Raw genomic sequence first — 22,211 nt, forward strand, 5'->3', positions numbered from 1 at the left:
AGGTTCAATTGTTCATAATAAAATCAATATACATCTTCTGTCACTAATAAAGTGCAAGCGTAGGTGTTACTAAACTAATTCTCATTCATTCTATACCCCATCAAATCAAAATAAAAATGACCTGAGCTTTGCTGGTCTATTATCTCATTCAATTATCTTGGAACTGAACAAGGATGAAAAAGTACAACTGGGTCTTTCCCTCTTGCTGCTTGACTTCAGTTTTCCTAGTGATGTGTACATTGGGACAGACATAGCAAAATAACTCCCCTAGCCCACACTTATCCCTCGACCTGATCCTGACAAACTATGGAGACAAGTAATGTAGCCATTTGAGGACATAATTCTCGAATAAAAAGGAACAGCAAAACCTACCTACAGGTATTGAGAAAGATAAACAGAGTGCCTTTGGGCAAAGTTTGGATAATATGACATTCACAAGTGTTTGAGATTGTGTTGCCTCAATGCTTGAGTTACTAATTTCATCTTTTTAAAGCAAAGGATGTTTCTTTTTTTTTATTCCCATAGTGAATGTCCCATCATCTCTTGCTGACGTAATGACCAGGCATGAGACGTTACAATCGTTCAACAAAACTGGCAAAATGCCACCTACGGGTGTATACCGTTCCCTGAGGTTTCCACAGACATCATGCAGCAAATCACTGTGTGACAAACCTGGGCCACATGACTCCATAGCTAACCACATGAATACGAAGAACCAGCGAGTACTGGCAAGTCCAACCTCAACCAGCCATTTAAGTGGAGAATTCAGTGACTGGCACCTATGGAAATGTGGACAGTGCTTTAAGACCTTTACCCAGCGGATTCTTCTACAGATGCATGTGTGTCCACAGAACCCAGACAGGTAACCAGAATTGAACACAGACACAGAATGATACTGAGAACTTGCTACCACAGGGAATAGTTAAGGTGAATAACGTAGAAGCATTTAAGGGCATGAGGGAGAAAGGATTAGAAGGCTATGCTGATCGAATAAGATAAAGAGGGGTGGGAGGAGGCTTGTGTGGAGCATTAACATCAGCAGAGGCCGGTTGGGCTGAATGGCCTGTTTCTGTGTTGTAATTTTTTAAATTTTTTTTTATTTAGAGATACAGCACTGAAACAGGCCCTTTTGGCCCACCAAGTCTGTGCCGACCAACAACCACCCATTTATACTAACCCGATCAAATCCATGCTGACTATCCCTGATTAATCCATGCTTTTGTAAGTGACAGTTTATCCTGTCCCTCAGAATAGATTCTCACAATTTACCCGCCACTGAGGTCAGATTGACTGGCCAATAATTACCTGGCTTATCCCTCGCGCCCTTTTTAAACAATGGTACAATGTTCGCAGACCTCCAATCATCTGGTACCTCACCTGTATCTAGTGATGATTTGAAGATGATCCTCAGCGCATCCGCTATTTCTTCCCTGGCTTCCTTTAACAACCTGCGATGTAATCCATATGGCCCTTGTGATTTAATCGCTTTCAGGGATGTCAGACCCTCAAGCACTTCCTCTGTCATTATGCTTATCGTATCTTATATTTCACACTCCTCTTTAACTACAATGTCGACATCAACCCTCTCCTTTGTGAAGACAGAGACAAAAAACTCATTAAGAACCCTGCCACATCTTCTGCATCCACGCATAAGTTCTCCTGTACATCTCTGATAGGCCCTACCTTTTCCTTAGTTATCCTCTTGCTTTTAATGTACTGATAAAACATCTTCGGGTTTTCCTTGATTTTACCTGCCAATAATTTTTCATGTCATCTCTTTGCTCTTCTAATTTCCTTTTTTACTTCACCCCTGTACTTTCTATACTCCTCTAGGCTTTCTAAAGTATTAAGATATTTATGATCATCATAAGTTTTGTTTTTTTGCTTTAACTTACCCTGTAAGCATTTAGATAACCGGGGGCTCTAGATTTGGCAGTATCACCCTTAAACTTTGTGGGAACATGCCTACACTGTGCCCATAGTATCTTGCTCTTGAATGCCTCCCACTGGTTTGCCACTGATATTCCTTCAAGTAGCTGTATCCAGTTCACTTCCGCCAGGTCACCTCTCAGTTTCGTAAAATTTGCCTTCCCCCAATTTAGAACCTTTGCTCCTGTTTTATCTTCGTCCTTTTCCATGATTATACTAAAACTAACTGTATTATGGACACTATCTCCAAAATGGTCACCCACTGTTACTTTATCCACTTGCCCAGCTTCATTACGAAAGACTAAATCTAGAATTGTGCCCCCTCTCGTTTAACTGTGGTTAACAGTTAGTTAACAGTTACTTTCGCCTTCAGAGCACTCACTGGTTGTCTGGAGGCTGTTACTGCATCAAGTATCTTACTCTGTGAGGGGAGTCGCAGTCCATATACAAAAAGTGTCAGTGATCACCATATATAATTTCTACATGAGAGTTTTAAAATCTGAGATGAGGGTGCAGTTTATGGAAAAAGAACAGAAACATGTGTAGTTCATATATTATGGGATAGAAATTAGTCTGTGAACAAAAGGCATTGGGTGAGCAGCATGTGCCCAAACAGAGAGGCCACGCACAGAAGTTAATTGCAGGCTGCTGGCAGGTAAGGTGCAGGGGTGGGGACAAATCAGGAAATCGGGCGGACAACTAGCAGGACTGTGGAGTTGGGGGAAGCACTCATGCTGTCATGATTCGACGGAAGGGTTTTTTAAACAAAAATGTTTTATAAACTTGACAGCCACAAGAATCCTGAGCTAGATGCATGCATTGGGAACAAATTTTGAAGAGGGGTCCTTCAATGGGTGTTATGCCCCTAATGTAAATGCAAAATGCACAAGAAAGTGTACATTTAGTGGCTGCAAAACTTGCAAAAATGGACGCCATTTGGGTGAGGGTATTTGCAGGTGTGTTAAGAGCATGCACTGGAACCAGACAGAGTAGGCAGATTGTGACATCAGTCAGTGTGTAATGCTGGTTCACGCCAGTGGTGCCATTTCAATCTTAATGCTCCAGCTACTGCCCTCTCTTAAACACACATAGCTGAGCATGCGTCCAGGAGCACGGAGGAACTCCTACCAGCACTATCTAAAGGGATCATCAACAACTTCAGGTTAGCTGCTGATTGATTTCAACGGGCTCTGTCTGAGTTTGTAGAAGTTCTGTGAGGTTTCTACTGCTGCTTAAAGTTGGTGAAGTCAACAGGGCGGGGAAGGCCTCAGTTCTCACTTCGAGAGTTCTGCTCAGACCACTTGCTCCCAGTCATGGGGGATGCTGTAGTTACTACCCCCTTGGCCTGCAGCAAGACAGGGAGATTGAGAAGAGCTGACACAGAGGAGGAGGATGGGGGGTAGGGAGAAAGACTCTCATCTGGTAGCCTTAACCATCCAGGCTCTTCAGGAACAATTCTCTTACCTCAACCTCAGTGAGGAACAGTCTGTATGAAGTCTCCTTTTTAGGAAGGAGGTGCTCACTGAAATCTGCAACTTTCTGCTGGCAGATCTGCAGCCTCAGAACAGGGTGAGGACGGCGCTACCAGTGGCTGTGAGAGTGACCACAGCCATGAATTTCTTTGACTTGGGATTCTTCCAGGCTGGAGCAAGCAACATCTCTAACATCTTACAGTTTGCTGCTCAGTGCTGTATTAGGGAGGTCACTGATGCTCTTTCTGCCAGGAGAAGGGAGTACATTGTGTTCTCTCTGACCAGAGAAAGGCAGGAGGAGTGTGCATATGGCTTCACCAGGAGAGTGGGCTTCCCCATGATGAAGGGTACCATTCACTGCACGGACATGGTTATGCGGGAACTGCATCTAAATGCAGATGTACCGCAACCACAAAGGGTTCTTCTCCCTCTGTTATTGGTCATCACAGTGTCCTCTTGACTACAATGATGAAAAGCCACGTCAAATAAACATTCCAAACTAACTTTATCAAACAAACCATCCAATATTCCATATCAATGTCAACTAATCATTCTGATGAAAGTTCACTGACCTGAAACATAAACTCTGCCGATCTCTCCACAGATGCTGCCAGACCTGCTGAGTATTTCCAGCACTTATTGTTTTTATTTCAACTAATCTTGTTCATTCCCTTAGTACCCATCTTCCATGCACTTTTGCCTGGCCTAATGTGCCTATGCAGTGCTACCCTAGTGGCTGCAGCATGGCTGGTGACTTTCACTGGGTGAGATGCAGGTGGCCTTGCAGGATGACCTTGAGCAACTTTGGCCCTACAAAGCCTGGCTTCAGATTGCACCACGTCAGCATTGGTGGCAGCACTCTGCCTGGCAGCTAGACAACAGCAAGGGCACTGGCAGAGTGGTGGTGATGGGAGAATGAATGCTGCCATCCTGAGAGAGGACAGCAGGTTTGTGCTTCACAGAGCCACTGCCACTCTCTAGGACAGTGTCTCAGCAATCCTAGTCATCTGTTGGAGGATAGATTGCTGGCCTGCTGTGAGAGCCTGCAAGTACCTTGAGCACTCATATCCACAGCCATAATGGCAGCAGCTGGGCTTGCATGACTTCATTCTGAGCTTCCACTGCAACACTCAGATGTTGTGTGGCTTCTGCTTGTGCTGCAATGGAAGTTGAGACATCAACCATCAGATGCTGCATCGTGTTTGGGTCCTCAAGTGTGCTAATAGAGTTGGCCACCACTTCCATGCTGGAAAGCATGGGCTCCAAGCTCTGCACAAAGCCATGTGCAAGGTTGGTGCTGGCCTCCTCCATGCTCTTTCACAGTGACTTAGGCTTTTTGGCGGCCTGCCAATGCACCAAGCATTTCTGTGTGCATATCCATCAACACTTTTCTGTACGCCGCACCACTGAACTCTTCATCTGAGTTCTTTGCAGCAGAATTTGTGTGCAACTTTGCCCTCTGGGGAACTGGCACCTGTGCTACGGTTACCCCTCCCCTGGCTGCAGGCCACTCATGCCTGGTATCGCACCACGTTCAATTCCTGTCTTTAAGTTCTCTTCTTAAGTATGTGCAGTGTCAGTATCTGAGCTGTTGGCAGCGAATGTCAGAACGTTTGGTCCTGCAAGAGAGAGGGATGTGTGTCAGTGAGTGTACTGCAATGTGTTAGGGTGATGTGGCTCTCATGATTGAATAGCTGGCAGGGTGTGCAAGCTGTGAGACATGTTTGTAACATTTTCATTAGTGCTAAGTGTGTGAGGGTATGATGAAGTTATAAATGTGAGGTATGAGACGTGATTGATAGAGATTGGTGGTAGGTGAGTGACGGTGGGGGCGGGGGTGTGGTGAATTGAGCAGTGTGTGTGACTGGTGCCTAGTCATTCAGGTGTAAGGATATGACATTTGAAGACGAATTCACTGACCTCAAACACTTGTGTGAGGCTACAATCCTGATATGGGCTGCGATGGCTATCTGTTCCCAATGCCTCCTGAGAATTTGTCTGGAGGGTCTTCTGTCTCCCATGTATAGAGGACATCCTCCCTCTATCCACCTCCTGCACCAAGGCCTCTATTCCTGTGTCTGAGAATCTTGGAACATGCTGTCCCCCTTGTAGTGCCATTAGTCAGTCTTCTGGCAGGTCAGACTCTCTTCCCCACTTCCAACACCTGCTGCAGGCAGAATGCACCTCCCCTTTAAGTGCATGCTAGTTTTAAGCAGTGTAGGCTAGCTTTAAGTGATGCTAGCCTTGCACAAACTTGGGTCCACTGCTGAGGTGTGTAACCTCTCAACATTGCATTTAGTGGTGGGCTGCATGCAACACTCATTATAATTAGCAAGCAGCACAGAGTTCCATTTGCATTTGATGCATTCTGTCTGCATCTGAATGAACAGGTGTGGGTTAATCATGTATTGCGATCCCCGTGCCCATTTTTGGGTCCTCTCAGATCTCTCCCCCACCGCCCCCCCCCCAACCACCTATACCTCCAAATATTTGAATTAACAGATAATTCAAAATAAGTGATTTTGAATTAAGAGTATTAGACTGTGTGGGCTAAAAAGTGGATTTGCCCATCTTTTGGGTGTGGGGGGGGGGGGGGGGGTCGCAATTTACGAGTCACTGGCACAAGTGGGCTGCAGCTAGACCAGGGGCAAAGGATGGTTCAGGTGCCAGCTCACTGGAGGGTGAGGTAGCAATGAGTTAGACTACATAGGACTCAGATGAGAATCTTGATGGGGTAGCATACAGGAGAACGCTGATGGGCATGCACCCTGAGATGCTGGGTCCATTGGCCTGTCAAACAGGCTCCTGTCACTGTCAAGAAGCATGGAGGAGACCGGCTCCAACTTAGCAGAGGGCATCGCACAGAGCTGTCCCTCTCCACAGTCTCGTCTCAATCTCAGCTGCAGCCTCCATACCTGTTGAAACCTTTGTGTGGACAGGTCACCTACTGCTCTGCCCTCCCTGCAAGGATGCAACAACACACTCTGGAAAATCCAGGAACTCACCATAACACCTCCAAAAGCATTCCAGAGTACTTTCAAACACTTTGCATTATCAGACGTTCTTCAAAATTACCTTGCTTGCAAGTTGGGTGCCTGGTCCTTTAAGCAACGCTAGGTTTGTGTGACGACATGATAGCATGCATTCAGTTGGATCCAGCGCTCGCAGGGGATGCCCGCGTGTGGTCCCTTCTCAACATTGTTTGCTACGCGGACCTCGCCAGAAGCATGCGGTGGTAAAGTGTGCACCCCAGGACAAGTGTATGAATACTTTCTTTGTTATTGTTGTTTTAACATTCAAATAAAATAGCAGTTGAACATATTAACCTTCCTATTTGACCCCGAGTTGAGTTTCCAAGCCCACATCCTCTCCCTCACTAAGAACACCTACTTCCACCTCCATTTTAGTGCCCATCTCCACCCCTACCTTTGCCCCCCTATACTTCTGAAACCTTCATACTTACCTTTACTACCTCTAGACTCAACTATTCTAGTGAACTCCTGGCTGGCTTCCCTTCTTCCACCTTCTGTAAACTTGAGCTCATTCAAAATTCTTCTGCCTGTATCCTAACTCACACCAAATTCCTTTCTCCCATCACCCTGTGCTTGCTGGCCTACATTGGCCCCTGGTCCAGCAATGCCTCAAATTTAAAATTCTCATCAGGTGTTCAAAATGCTCTGTGGCCTCACCCCTCCTAAGGTCTTTCATGTCCTCCAGCCGTAGTACCCTCCGAGAACTCTGTTTCTCCAAATCTCATCTCTTGTGCATCTCTGAATTCCTTTGCCCCACCATTGGTGGCCGTGCCTTCAGCTGCCTAGTACCAACATTGGAATTCCCTCCCTAAGCTTTTTCTCCATTCTACCTCTCTTTCTTCCTTTAAGACGTTCCTTAAAACCTACCTCTTAGATCAAGCTTTTGGCCACCTGTCCTAATATATCCTTACATGCTTTGGTGTAAAATTTTAGCTGATAACACTCCTGTGAAGTGCCTTGGGATGTTTTGCTATGTTAAAGGTGCTCTATAAATACAAGTTATTGTTGTTGTAGTAGTGTCTTAGTGCCATTTTAAGGCATTATGCAATGTTCATGCTGGAGATAAATGTTCTAACTCTAAAACTATTTTCTAAAAATATTTAGATGGAAAATTAGTTTGTGTGTATTACATAATAATCATTATCAAATTTTTCCAAAAATGTCATATTTATATTGGTGTTCATAGTTTTAATTTCTTGTACACATGAATGTCCAAAATAAGAAACAGCAAATCTGCACAACTCGAGCAATCCAAGGTTGGGATTGCTGGATAGGATACCAATCATGTGGTACTTGAGCAATTGGCATCCATTTTGAAAGAATGCTCAGTTTCAAGCAAAATATGGTAGTAATACTTAAGTGAGATATATGAACATGGGATATATTGTTATGACAGTGCTTCTATATTTTCTGTTAATTTTTTTGAGGACTCATATATTAGAATTATGGACATTCTTTTATTTGGGAAAACTGAAAAGGATTTCATGGATATTTTTTTCACTGGGGTCTTGAAAGGACACTGAGAGGTCTTGTTTGAAAATAAAATTTACTGGAAGTCGCCTGTCTTCAATTTAAATACCCAGTAGGGGCTTTTTCACTTGGGGGAGATATTTACAGAGAAGTGACAAGTTAAAATTTATAGGGGTCAGGAGGCTTGACTCATGAGATATTGTTTTAGGTTTCGCTTTGGACAGTGTGTTGGGTTGTGAACTGTTTTGAAGGCAGTTGGAGAAAATCAGCCAAGAGAGCAGTCACCATCAGCTCACCCTCTTCCATCTCTTTGAGAACTTACTGAGAATCAAGTGTAAGAAATAGAGAAACTGATGCTGCATTCCACCTGAAAGGCCTGCCAGAAACCCCTGTTGTCACATTTCTCCTGGAAAGCCTGCCAAACTGATCTTCAATGTCACCTGAAAAGAACTATTTTAGGAAGATTCCAGTGACAGCTGTTTACGCATATTTTGGACGCCAAACCAAAAAAGGACAACTGACATCTTTCCATATTTTCTCTTTTTTCTTCAGGAATTAGCAAGTATTTGTTCAAAGTATTCTTTTTTGTCTTTTGTTTGTAACAGAGCATTAAAGAGAAAATCTCTATTTTTTTGGTTAACGTGTGTGTGTGTGTTTGTGTTTGTGTATGACTGGGTCAACATTTAAATATATGTTGTGACCTGTGGAGAAGTGGAACGAGAAAAAATAGTGCACTCCTCCTGTCTGGGTCGGAACAACATTTTGCTGCCTGTGCAAAGCTAAAGAAAACTATTTTACTGCATTAGGAAGGTTTACAATGGCAGTTTATTAAAATAATTTCCCTTTAATAGAGCAGAATACAACCTGAGAACTTTCAGGAACAGGAAGAGGCAATTCGGCTCAGCAACCTATCCCTTTGGAATGTTCTTAATCCTGCCTATCTGACTTGTGACCATATGCCTCAATCCTATCCCTCTTTAGAAACACTTCCAATTGTTTTTCTGTACCCATTACATATTACACAATTCTATTATCCTTTATGTGAAAACATTCTATCTTGATATTCTTTTTCATAGCCAAATATCTCATTTTTAAATTGTGTTCCCTGGTATTTGAATTCTTTACCACGGTGAACGGTGTGTGGATTAACTTTGTCAATCACTTCTTTTTGTGGACTTTTTATTAGTTGCACCTTCCTGCAACCTTCCAAATTAGTTGATATGCTAGACATGAGAGTGAACTTGTGACATCTATCAGTGTCCTTATGGGCAGTCTATGAAATGTGTGTTGTGTGGTGTGGATGCTTAGGTGGAGAGGAACAAGCAACCCGGGCTCTGGCAGGTTTGTACGGATGCTACACTTTGAAATTTAAAAAAATAGTGTGTGTTTAATAGAAGGCTGCTAGTGATCACATTGCTAGAAATTAAGCACTCCAGTGCCAACTAAGTAATTTTGCTCCTTCAAGCCTCTGACATAGTTTAGATGATTTACAAAATTTCTTGTCAAAGTTTTTTTGATCGTACTACAAGGAAGTTATGCTTTTATCTTTACAAAAGATTCTCTCAGCTTTCAATTTAGCCAGAGTGACTGAGCACTTGGACAAGTATGAATTGATCAAAGAGATCATGGATTTGTGAAGGGAAGGTTATGTCTAGTTGAATTTTTTTGAGGATAGCACCCAGATGGTGGATAAAGGAGTATCTGTAGATGTTATTTATATGGACTTCCGGAAGACATTTCATAAGATTCTGCATTTGAGATAATTAGCAAAAATGAAAGCACACGGTATTGGAGGTAACCTTGTTACATGATTTGGTAATTGATTGAGGAGGTAGGAGACAGAAAGTAGGATAAATGGAACATTCTCTGATTGGCAGGATATGACAAGTGATGTTCCCCAGAGAACTATACTGGGGCCTCAGATTTTTGTAATGTTTATTAATAACTTGGATGAAGGAATAGAGAGTGTATATCTAAGTTAGGAGGCACAGTAATTTATGTAGATGGGAGTAGGAAGTTACAAAGGCACATTAAACAGTTGAAGTGAGTATGCCAGATGGAGTTCAATGTGGGAAAGTGTGAAGTCATCTGCTTTAGATACAAGGAGGATTAGGATCAAAAAGGTTTAGGTATCCATGTACAAAAATCACTAATAATTTGTGTAAATGTACAAAAATAATCAAAAAGGCTAATGAAATGTTGACCTTTATCTCAAAAGGGTTGGAATACAAAAGGAAGTGATGCTTCAGTTGTACAGAGTTCTGGTCAGACCTGATCTGGAATATTGTATGCAGTTTTGGTCATGAACCTAATGAAAGATATAATGGCCTTGAAGGGGGTATAGCTCAGGTTCACCAGAATGATAGCAGGGATTATGACGACAGGTTGCACAATCATGGTTTTTGCACAATCATGGTTTACATTCCTTTGAGTTTAAGAGGTTAATGGTGAGCTCTTCAAGATTTTCAAAATGATAAATGAATTTGATAGGTTGATACAGATAAGCTATTTCCTCTGGTGGGGAATCCAGAACAAGGGGAATAATCTTAAAATGAAAATTAAGAACATTTAGGAATTGCATCAGGAAGCACTTTGTCGCATAAAGGGTAATGAGAAGCTGGAACGCTATGTCAACTGAAGTTTTCAAGGCTGAAATCGGTAGACTTTTGTTATGTAAGAAGATCAAGGGATAAGGAACAAAGGCAGGTAAATGAAGTTGAGGTACAGATGAGCCATGATCTAATGAAACAGGAACAAGCTCAGGGGGCTAAATGGCTTGCTCCTGTTCATATATTCCTAATGTGCAATGCACTATCTGGATCTAATTAACTTCTAGTAGGTAATGAATTGTGAATTTTGCTTAGTGCTATCTTTTTTAATGCATACGCAATCATCAATCCAGTGGGACTGTCAGGAGGAAATAACTGCTCAATAACATTGAGGAATATTGCTGCCAATCATTCAATGCCGTAAAGGGATTGTTTCAATGAATCTAAAATAATTACACCTTTAAGTTTTATGCCTTACTGTAAAAGTAAATTATTTTGGTGCAGTTAGTTTGACCTACACTGAGAAAATTGTTTCTTTAATTTGCTTTGAAGAATGAATTTAACCATAACATTGGTGAATGCCATGAACAATTTCCTGCCATAGTTTCTCCTTTATACAGAGTGAATTTAAATAAAATCTTATAGAAACAATCTTGATTTTTCAGTTTCAAATTCTAAATTCTAATTTCCTGATAAAACATTCTGAATAGTATATTGTTACTGAATATATTGCCATTCTGAATGTTATACTCTTAACCAATGTCAGGTTCACAGCTCATTTCAGAACTATGGAAGAGCCATAAAATTGAGGACAACCATAGTAACTTTACATAAATATAACTATTTTCTCAACACAGTTGAAACATAAACATTATGTTTAAGTGTTTGGGTGTAAGCTGACTGATATAACTTAATTCAGATTCAGTGAAATAATCCCTTTAAGATATATACGGAAGATGAATGTTTACTCGATACCTTAGGGGATAAAGATGGCCTGAAAGTTTGTCAATATCAAATTTTATGGCTTTGAAATGTGGACGAGATTTAGCTGAACTAGATTTTTACTCACTGGATTGAATGTTGTTTAAATAAAAAAAACAATTCTGTGTTTGTCCTTTATCTTCTCAATTTCCATCCGATTTTTCTATTTTTTATAATTGTCAATTGTAATACCATAACAAGCATAGATCAAATAAAAATTTTTGCCCCGAATTTCTGTGTGTTTCCCCTGCGTCCCTGCCAAAACTTTGATGTGACGTTGGTGATACCCTTAGAGAAATGGCATAAACGGGCCTGTTTAGCTATTTACTCCTTTTTTCTGGAAAGCCCCTGCTGATGTTTAAGAGCACGAAAGGCATCCAGTACAAAATGGGGATCAACCAAACCTTCTCCCGAACTAAAGCTTACAGAAAAGGGCATATTGACTAATTGAAGTACCATATAGAGAAAAAAAGTGCTGCTTATTTTATGTCCATTATAGACCAAACTGTCTGATGTATTTACAGATGAAAGCAAAAGGATAGAGAATGCATGAACAAAAGGATGAACATACAGATGTCAATGATAAATTCACAGCCATTCATCCAGTGTTGAACACAATACAAAGTATATTGCAAATATATTGACAAATATGGTAAAACAATATTCTCAAAATATTTCTAATACATTTGCACCTTCGCCATGTTACCTCATGTTTGGAACAGTTAGTTCAGCAGATGACAGTTCCTCCAAGTGGAGGTTCTGGCTCATCATCTCCACCATGCTTAATTAATGTTAAATGTATTAGTCTCTTAGTGTCTCTATATATATGAAGAGTATCCTCCACTTCCATGATACAGCAGAAAGCCTCAGGTTCATTTAAAGAGTAAAAGAATCAACGTTAGATGGCTATGCTTTGGACTTTTTTTTTGCTTGTGTGGTTTCTTCAGACCAATCTCTTATCTACCCACATACTTGAAGTATTTTTATAACACATAACGATAATGATGTGAGATTGGCACCATTATAATAATAATGGATTTTACTCCAATCTCCCTCTGGCAATGTACTGCAGGAAAATATGATTAAGTGTTGTAATGGTTGGAGATTTACAGTTTGCAATATAGATAACAATTTTGGATAATATTACCATCATTGAAATAGACTGGCAATCAACAATGCAGACATATTTCTGACATCCTTTGGAACTAAATCAATAAATGTAGGTGTATGTGAAGCTGCCTGAGTTCACAATAATGCTGAGTCACATCTGCTGGCCTTATCCAAGTCTACCACAATGCAACAGGCAATATTGTATTAAGAAGAAGTAAGTACATTGCAATGCAGCTCCAATTTTGTCAAGACATTCAAACTTTATATTTTAAAATGACAAGTTTGTGCTTAATTATCAACTGAGTGTTGCACTGCATTTTATTACATTGCTTGTCAAAGCTTGTCAGAAGGTCTGGACCTCCGAGAAAGACACTGCTAGTTTTGATCATTATCAAATTATTACTGATTTTATGCAAATATTGAGTGTAGTTCAGGCCCACAAGGTTTACAGAAGAGTGACAAAAGCTTGTTCTCTAAAGTATACACTGCCTATTTATATCGACATTCTGTCAACTTGAGGTGGTTTATTGCCTTAAGCATGTTTATACGCACACTGTAATATACAATGCCAATCCAACAGAATACAATAAATAAAAAATAATTCTAATGCATCCACAATTAATCATAATACCCCATTTGCATCATGTAATTTGGGGGTGGTATTAATACTCCATTGCTGAATTGTACTGAAACAGTATGTGAAGTTTATATAATTTAAAAAAAAATGGGCTGAAAGTTTTATAAAAAATGTTGAGATGTTCTAAGTGTAAGGTCATCCTCCAGTGATAGTGTGAAGAAATAAAAATTCTTTAGATCAACAACAACTTGTATTTATATAGTGACTTTTAACATAGTAAAATGTCCCAAGGTGCTACATAGAAGCATTACAACCAGAATTTGACACCAGATCACGTAAGGAGCTATTAGGGCAGATGACCAAAAGCTTGGCCAGAGTTGCATTTTAAGGAGTCTGAAAGGAGAAAGGAGAGGTGGAGAGGTTTAGGGAGGGAATTCCAGAGCTTATGGCCTAGGCAGCTAAAACTACGGCCACAAATTGTGGAGCAGTTAAAATTGGGGATGCTCAAGAGGCTGGATTTGGAGGAGTGCAGATATCTTAGAAGGTTGAAGGAGATTACAGAGATAGGGCAGAATGAGGAGATGGAGGGATTTGAAAACAAGAATGAGAATTGTTAAATTGAGGCATTGCTTAACTGGGAGCCAATGTAGGTCAGCACAGGGGTGATGGGTGAATGGGATGTTGTGAGTTAGGACACATGCAGCAGATGTTTGAATGACCTCAAGTTTACAGAGGGCAGCAAGTGGGAGACCAGCCAGGCATGCAAGTCTAGAGGCATAAAGGTATAGATGAGGGTTTCAGCAGCAGATAAACTGAGGTAGGCGTGGAGTTGGGTGATGTGGAGGTGGAAATAGGTGGTCTTAGTTGATCACACACCAAAGGACAAGTAATATGGCAGCAGCAGTGGGATCTATATTTATTTAAAGACCACCGAATATCACATGTTGGCAACTTTAGATTTTTCCTCAAGATTACATCAAAGAGAGAATACAGTACAGCAAGCTGCTTACCTGCATGTTTGCAGATCCAGATGGAGAACAGCTAGCAAGAGACCCCATAACACTGCTGTGAGCGAGGACACATCCAGGACCTGGGGGGGTTGGAGCTCTATAGGTACAGCAGGCAATTTGCTGGGGGATCAGAGTCTTCATCTATCTGGCAATGTGTTGAATAGTTGCTGAATATCTCTTAAAAGGGAGAACCATTGTAGGCCGTCAGCCTAGCTGTGGTGGGTTGCACTATGGATTCCCAGTTCTTGGAGTACATGTCCATAATAGACAGAATATTCACACTTGCTCCCATGTTGATTTTTATTTTGAGCTTGTGCATGCCACTGTTCTATGGATATACAATCCTGATCATGGTGAATGCCTCAGATTTCATAATAGCATTGACATGCTGATCCAAATTGACTATGGGAATGCTTGTTCGTTGTTCACATGAGTGCACTCTTCATGAGTGTCGTCCTGGCAATCTGTCTCTCTGCTGATCTGATGTACCTGCTTGGGCTTCTGTGTGTGTTGGCATACCTCTTGTTGCATTTGCCATCCTTTATTGGAGATGTTGTCTCTCCCTGTGATCTGCCACTATTCCAATGTAGGAGTCTTTTCTCTCTTGAGCTTTACCTGTCTTCCATGGGTTCTCTGGCTTGGGAGAAAGCTAGAGAGAGGAAGAGAGGCTTCCTGTTCCAGCTTCAATTTCAAACAGCCTTCTGATTCTTTCTCTGTGGCACAATTCAAAAAACTCCAGGTTGCCCAGCAGGTTAGTCATGTGACTAGCTCCTTATTTGGAACAGCCGCTCCTGCAAGGTTTGTGGATTGTAGCTTAGCAGTCCCTGGAATGCGCTTCCTTACCCCTTCAGTGTCTGGTGACCAAAATCCATTTGGGTTAATTGGAGCAGAGAATAGTCCTTTGTCTCCACAAGCAGTATCTCTCAGTATGCAAATGTCCTTCCAGCCCAGTGTCTGGTGATCTTCAAACAAGTCATTTCTTCACTCCAGCAACAGTTTAAAATCAATGTTCATATGACAAAATTAATATGCCTTATTCCTGGCAGGTGGGGGTCTGCATGACATCTCCACACCCAGCGGAATGAAATGCGATTTTTAAAAAAGAGCATTTCATTAAAAGGGACGAGAGAGAAGATAAGGACAGGAACACACACATGCATCTCTCTCATTCATTCAGAACACTAACAATTGTTACAGACTGCCTTTTCTTGGTAGCAGTGCTGCTTTAAACAGCCCTTTTGGCATCCCAATAAACATGTGGTTTTTGGGGAAGTTTTTTCAGTTTGCACATTTCCATGACTGCCTCAGGTGTCTTTGTTCATGTTGCGGTCTGCAGGGGGAGGGTTAGGTTTAATTAGCCCTAGGTTGGAGTTCTGCTCAGGGGCGGTGGCAGTGGGCTGTTCCACTCTGATCTCCCTTTCAGTGCTTTAATGAGCCATGTTTTTCACCTCAGGGGACGGCTGGTTCCCTTTTATCCTGACTGTGGGGGAGGGTTCTTTGCGAATCTTCCCTCTGTCCTCTGGGACACTTCTGCTTGCAGGTATTTGTCCAGGTTCTACTGCAGTCCCCTGTGGCACTTCGACTAGGTGAGGCATCACCCCCATGGTTTCTCTGCCCTCTTGAGGACTTTCATTGCCTCTGCAGGTGCCTGTAAATGCTGTTAGCAACTCTGGTGGGGTGCTTCTAATGTGTGCATTTACATAGGAGGATGTGGGGTCTAATTTCTCAAATATTTTGTGAAATATGCCTTATTCATATTTCTCAATATGAGAAATATGCAACTGACCGGATAGTAGGGGTTTTCATCTTCCCAGATTTCCTTTAACCTGCCCTCTTGGTCCCTATTACTCCATTCCTTTCTAATGTGTTGCCAGCCTTGTGCCTGCCTTGTGTTTGCCTGTCCCCTTTTGTTCTCAGCAGAGGTCCTTTACAGTTCACCAGCCCTCTGCTGGGGGGCAATCCAAACACTGATACAGGACTTAGGTGTGCAGATTTCACTGTAGGTTGGGGTTTCCCCTCAACCTAGCATATGTGGCAACTCCTGCAGTACTCCACCACACCTTTGTGGAGTTGTGGCCAGTCAAACTGCTGTCTTATGTGGGGTCTGATTTTGTGTATACCGGCATGTACAGCCACTGTAATCTCATGGGCCCTTCTTACTATTTCTCTCCGGTACCTCTGCAGCACCACTAACTGGTGAACCACCGTCCACTCCTTGCTCTCAGGTCTGTGAGGAGAACTCCATTTCCTCATCAGTACCTCATTCTTTAAATAGTAGCAATCAGGGACTCCCTCTGCTTCAATTTCAGACTGGGCAGTCTGTGGTAACTCTCTCAATAGGGGTTAGCTCACTGAGCCTCAGCTAGGGAAGACTAATTTAACTAATTCCCTGGATCTTCTAACATTCCAAAGAAAGTCTCAGACAGACAGACCTCATGGTCATCTGTCTGCAGTGCCAATTCATTGTCCTCTGGGGGAGCTGGTTTGATCATGGCCTGATTCATTACACATTCAGGGAAACTGCAGGGGAGCGTCTCCTGCCACTGCCCTGTTTCTCTGACCTCCTGCAGTCTTTCTTTCACTACTGGGAAAGCTACCACCCTTTTCCCCGCCAAATCATTACCTAGGAGCAGGTCAACCCCGTCCACAGGCAAACTAGGGACAATCCCTACGATCACCAGTCCCGAAACTAGGTCGCACTCCAAGGACAGGTACAGGCATACATTGCCCTCCAATACCATTCACCACCACTTTGGTGTTCACTGCACTCTCTGAGAGAAAGGTCAGGCCTTTTCCCAGTAAAAGGGATCTAGTGGCCCCTGTGTCTATGGGCTTGCTTGCCCCACTCGAGGGGTATGGGGTTACTTTCCCTTCAGACACAAAACCCTGATAACCCTCAGGAATCCTATTAAATTTTCCTGCTTTTGCAGCCGTAAGCTTCCTGGATCTCACTCACTGCAGTTAAAGCCACAGCTTGTTCTGTTGTGGTTTCTGTCAGGGTCCTGTCTTCACTGAGCAGTATTAACCCTATAGGTTTTCCCTTTAGTTTCCAGCAGTCACCTCTTAGATGCCCTGTTTTATTACAATGGAAGCTCATGGGTCTCCGGGTCTCACTCTGACTTATCACACCTTGTGGCTAAAGGAGGGCCTCCAGTGTTTCCTGCTTTCCTTTCTCCCCCAGGACTGCTTGGACTCTTATTACCTTCCCATCCTTTGTCCTTTTTGGATTTATGTGGTAATTAGGAAAGATTTTCCCCTGGGAAACCACTTATAAATGAGAGCAAACTCATCAGCCAGGTTGGCTGCCTGCTGGGCTCTATGAGCTTTCTGTTCTTCTACGTGTGACTTTTTGGAGAGTGGGAGAGAGTTTTTAAATTCCTCTCACAAAATTACTTCTCTGAGATTTTCATAGCTGAGCTGTACTTTAAGAGCCCTCAGCCACTGGTCAAAAGCCAGCTGCTTACTTCTTTTAAACTTCAGGTAAGTTTGATTAGCTTGCTTCCTGAGGGTTCTAAACTTTTGACGATAGGCTTCCGGTACTAACTCATATACCCCGAGGATAGCATTTTTTGTCAGTTCATAATCTGATGAACTCTCATCTGGCAACATGGAATAAACCTCGTGGGCTTTTCCTACTAATTTACTCTGTAACAACAGAGTCCAAGCCTCAGCTGGCCACTTTAACTGCCTTGACAGTTTTTCAAAAGACACACAAAATGCTTCCACGTCTCCCTCATTGAATTTTGGGATCAGTTGGGAAAGTTTTAACAATTCTGTATCCAATCCTGAATTAGACTCCTCCATATTGGCCATGCTTTCACTGGAGTTACTCAGTCGCACCCAAGTTAACTCAAGCCGCTTCAGCTCTCTTTCTTCACATTCTTTCTAGAAGGTTCTTTCTCTTTCTCTCTCCTCTCTTGTTTTCTCTCTCTCCTCTCTCTTTTTCTTCATGTTCCTTCTGGAAGGCTCTTTCTTTAGCTCTCCTGTCTCTCTTTCTCCTTCTCCTGTCTCTTTCTTTCTTTCTCCTGTCTCTCTCTCTCTCTCTTTCTCTTTCCCTGTCTTCTAATTCAAGTTTCCTTTGTTCCAATTGTAGCTTTGCTAGCAATACCCTGTTGGGTACTTCTAACCCTGTTTCTGCTTCTTCAGATTCAAGGAAAAAATGGTTGGCCACTAGCCTTAGAAGTTCAGACTTCCTAGCCTTACCATGTACAGTGATCCTACACTGCTCAGCCATTTTCCTCAACTCCTCCATTGACAGTGTTTTTAACTTATCCCAAGTTACTTCATCCTGGCTTGGGGAGCTACTCGCTTCAGTTGCACACACAACCACAAGAAAGTTTGTATTGAAATCTTTTCTCTTTTTGTTTGGGATCAATTTGACTTCCCACTTCCAATTTCTTGTTTGTCTGTGGGTCAAATCCAGGATGCCAGTCCCCAAATTTCTGTTACGGCCAGGTGAGAAAGGTATCTAAGTTTCCCTCTCAGCCTTTGCCTGGTTTCACTGTTACAGGGTTTAATTTTAAAAGACCGTTTTTTTAGCTTCCCCTCAGTGAATCCTTTTTCACTGCTCCAATTGTAAGGCAGAGAAATCAGACAGGTTTCCTTAGATTTAAACAAGAAAGGTAGAAGTTTATGAATATTAAACTCTAATCCAGTTAACAACTATGAATATGTGATGCGACCATGCTAGCATGCACGCAGGTAGAGACAGAAAAAGTAGAAGGAATAAAGGGGAAAAGTTTGAGGCAATATCTGGTAGATACAGTCCATTAAGTTCAATATGGAGTCTTGGTTGCCAGTATGTCTTGCAATTCGTTGGGGCCCAGTTCACGCTTCAACTTGTTCCGATGTAGGAGTCTTTTCTCTCTTGAGCTTTATCTATCTTCTGTGGGTCTGGTGGCTTCGGATAAAGTAAGAGAGAGGAAGAGAGGCTTCCTTGTTCCAGCTTCAGTTTCAAACAGCCTTCTGATTCTTTCTCTGTGGCACAATTCAAAAAACTCCAGGTTGCCCAGCAGGTTAGTCATGTGACTAGCTCCTTATTTGGAACAGCCGCTCCTGCAAGGTTTGTGGATTGTAGCTTAGCAGTCTCTGGAATGCGCTTCCTTACCCCTTCAATGTCTGGTGACCAAAATCCATTTGGGTTAATTGGAGGAGGGAATAGACCTTTGTCACCACAAGCAGCATCTCTTAATATGCAAATGTCCTTCCAGCCCAGTGTCTGGTGATCTTCAAACAAGTCATTTCTTCACTCCAGCAACAGTTTAAAATCAATGTTCATATGACATAATTAATATGCCTCAGTCTTGGCCGGTTGGGGTCTGCATGACAAAATAAAAACATTTCTAATTTATAACAATAAAAACTGTTTTGTTTAATTTGATAAATGATAAACAGTATATTTGGTTATTTTTCAGGCCTTACCAATGTGGACACTGCTCTCAGTCCTTCTCCCAGCCTTCCGAATTGAGGAATCACGTTGTCACCCACTCCAGTGACAGACCTTTTAAATGTGGGTACTGTGGGCGTGCCTTTGCTGGAGCTACAACATTGAATAATCACATTCGGACACATACAGGGGAAAAACCATTTAAGTAAGTAATCTTAACTAGGTACAGCAAACACCTGCTTTAGGCCAAACTATCAGTCGCATCTCCTGAAGAATTTTCAGCATGGCAGATGTTATCACAGTCAATTACAGGACTAACTAATCACTGCAGAAAGTGTAGAAACATGACATCAAATATTTGAGAAAATCTTTTGCCCTAGTTTATTAATTTTCATTTAAATTGAGTTATTCTTTTAATACTGGTGCCATGTTAGGCAGAAGGATAATTTACTAGTTCATCCTTGTCATGGCTGAGCAATGCTGTCTCTGTCATCATAGCAAATTTCTCTGTATTGTAATTAATGTTATTTTACTTTGAATTCCATATAGGTATTGTGTGTGTTTATCTTTGTTGATGTATTGCCTCGGTCCAAGTTGCCTGTTGATAGTGAGTGCAGCTCCAATTTCCCTGATGATAAAGGCACTTTTACTTCCCCTACAGTTTGATCGTGGGTGCAGGTGCTAGTTCCCCAGGTGAACCAGTCATTTAATGTAACCCATATTCACATGTTTTGGAAATAGCGGCATCATAGTTTCTCTTCAATCTTATTTCTTCTTACAAAACAAGTAAGGTTTCTCATTATTTTTTCAGGAAGCAATTAGCCAACACAGCTAATCCATCCAATTAGTATGCGTTTCACTTTTTCTACCATAGGTCAAGATGAAGGTCTGAGTGGAGCATGGGGTATGGCATTCACTGAGTGACACGCTAGTGACTGAGAACTCCATGCTAGAATGTGGGAAAAAGCTGGCTTACTTCTAGTTTTGTTCAGATTGGAAATCTGTAGGCAAATGCTGGGGAACTGAAAATAGAGCTTTAGCATTGCAGTGACTCAGAATAACACACATCGATATGCATCTGTAGATAAAAATGGGCATCACAGGCAATGAGCCACGTACTTTAAAAGTCCTATATCTGGGCAATCTAAGAATTTGACTCATTTCATTGAAAAGATTTGAGTGTACAGATCCATATGCAACGCTGCAATGCCATAGCAGCAGCTATTATTAATGTTGCAGAGGTTCTCTGCTAAAAACTACTGTGTTGGTGAGTTTCAAGCAGGGCAAGGACACATCATGGATATGCTTCACTCAAACAGTTACAATCTACCCAGAGGCTCTCGGAAGACAAATTTTGTCATGAAACATAGATTTCCCTATAGTATTTTAAACAGATTTTTAATAGGCTGAATTTTCTGTTCTGTATGGTTGGTAACATCAGTGGAGAATTAGCAATCAAGGGCAGGAAATCCAGACAGAAATCATTGTTGACAGATCTTCACTCATTAGGCTGAATTTTAAAGCCCTTCCGCCACCGTTCCCGATGGCAGGGGGCAATGAAGATTGGCATGGCGGAGGCCTGTCTCCAACCCCGATGGTGGCAGGCCCCATTGCGCTTTTGGCAGTGGCGGTGAGGCCATGTGGCAACCGCCCAGCTGCTTGGTGACAAGACCACGATTTAAATATGGAAATTGATTTGCGTACCAGATTTAATGATGGTCCCGTCGCCGCCTTAATCGCCACACCGATCTTCATTCGGGCGGCCGACAATGCCACGCCTTCGAATCCCCATTCAGGGAAACGTGGCGCGACACCTGTAGGGCGGGGGGTGGAAGTTTTATCTCTGTGCGGGAGTGGGGGAGCAGGGTTACAACGTTGTGGATTGGTCGGGTGGTGTGATGGGAAGGGGTAAAGGACAAAGGTGTCGACCTTCTTGGGGGGTGGGGTGGATGGTCAAATTTTAAATATCTGTATTCTGGCAGGGAAAAGGGCAGGAATGTTGAGATTTGCCATTGTTGGGAGAGTGCATGGTAAGTTTATTTTAGTTAGTTTTAGGAAATTTAAACTTACCTGGCCCTTTAAATTTTAAATGAGCATTGAGGGCTGTAAGCCCTTTAAAAATGGCGCTGGCACCTGCGCATTGGTGCCGGATGCCATTGCCTGTGATGGCTCGCCTGCCCCCTCCATGTCATCGCAGGGGTCTGGCACCACGGCCAAGCAAATGAACCGTCGCATTTGAAATTGCGGTGGCTTCGTGACGTGGTGCCCGTGCGCGCGGGCTGCTTTTTTTTAAGTCCGCCACCTACTTCGGCAGCGGACTGTTAAAGTGCAACCCATTGTGTTTCACAAATCATCTTCTGGTCAATGTTTTAGACCAGGCAATAATGTTCTCACTAAAAATGGGTGAAAGCTTCATTTTAATAAGATAATCAACACAAGCACAACTTCCTAATATTCTTGCAGAGAATGTGGTGCGCCATCAGATCATTGGCATAAAACAAGCAATCAAGGTTTCACTTATTTTGGCCTGAGGAATTTGTTGTTTAAAGGGGAAGGATTTGTGATAGGGTTTGTGGAAGTTGGAATGTTCTGCATTGTTGGTATTTTGTGTCTTTTTCTAGGCTTTTGCCCAAATTCTTGCCAGCAGGATTTATCATTGCTATAAGCAGAAATTTGGATATGGGAATTGCAATGG

The 22,211-nt window shown here is 42.3% G+C and overlaps 1 protein-coding gene across 1 annotated transcript in view; it reads left to right on the forward strand.

The window, feature by feature from the left end:
• prdm6 (PR domain containing 6) overlaps window positions 1-22,211 on the forward strand; it is a 326,361-nt gene that overhangs the window by 248,538 nt on the left and 55,612 nt on the right. The window contains exons 5-6 of the mRNA XM_068028856.1: window positions 526-862; window positions 19,545-19,721. Coding sequence (XP_067884957.1) covers window positions 526-862; window positions 19,545-19,721 — 514 coding nt within the window. The remainder of the gene's footprint in view (window positions 1-525; window positions 863-19,544; window positions 19,722-22,211) is intronic.

This window comes from Heterodontus francisci, chromosome 4 (genome assembly GCF_036365525.1).
Source record: "Heterodontus francisci isolate sHetFra1 chromosome 4, sHetFra1.hap1, whole genome shotgun sequence".
In the NCBI taxonomy this organism is placed as follows: Eukaryota; Metazoa; Chordata; class Chondrichthyes; order Heterodontiformes; family Heterodontidae; genus Heterodontus; species Heterodontus francisci.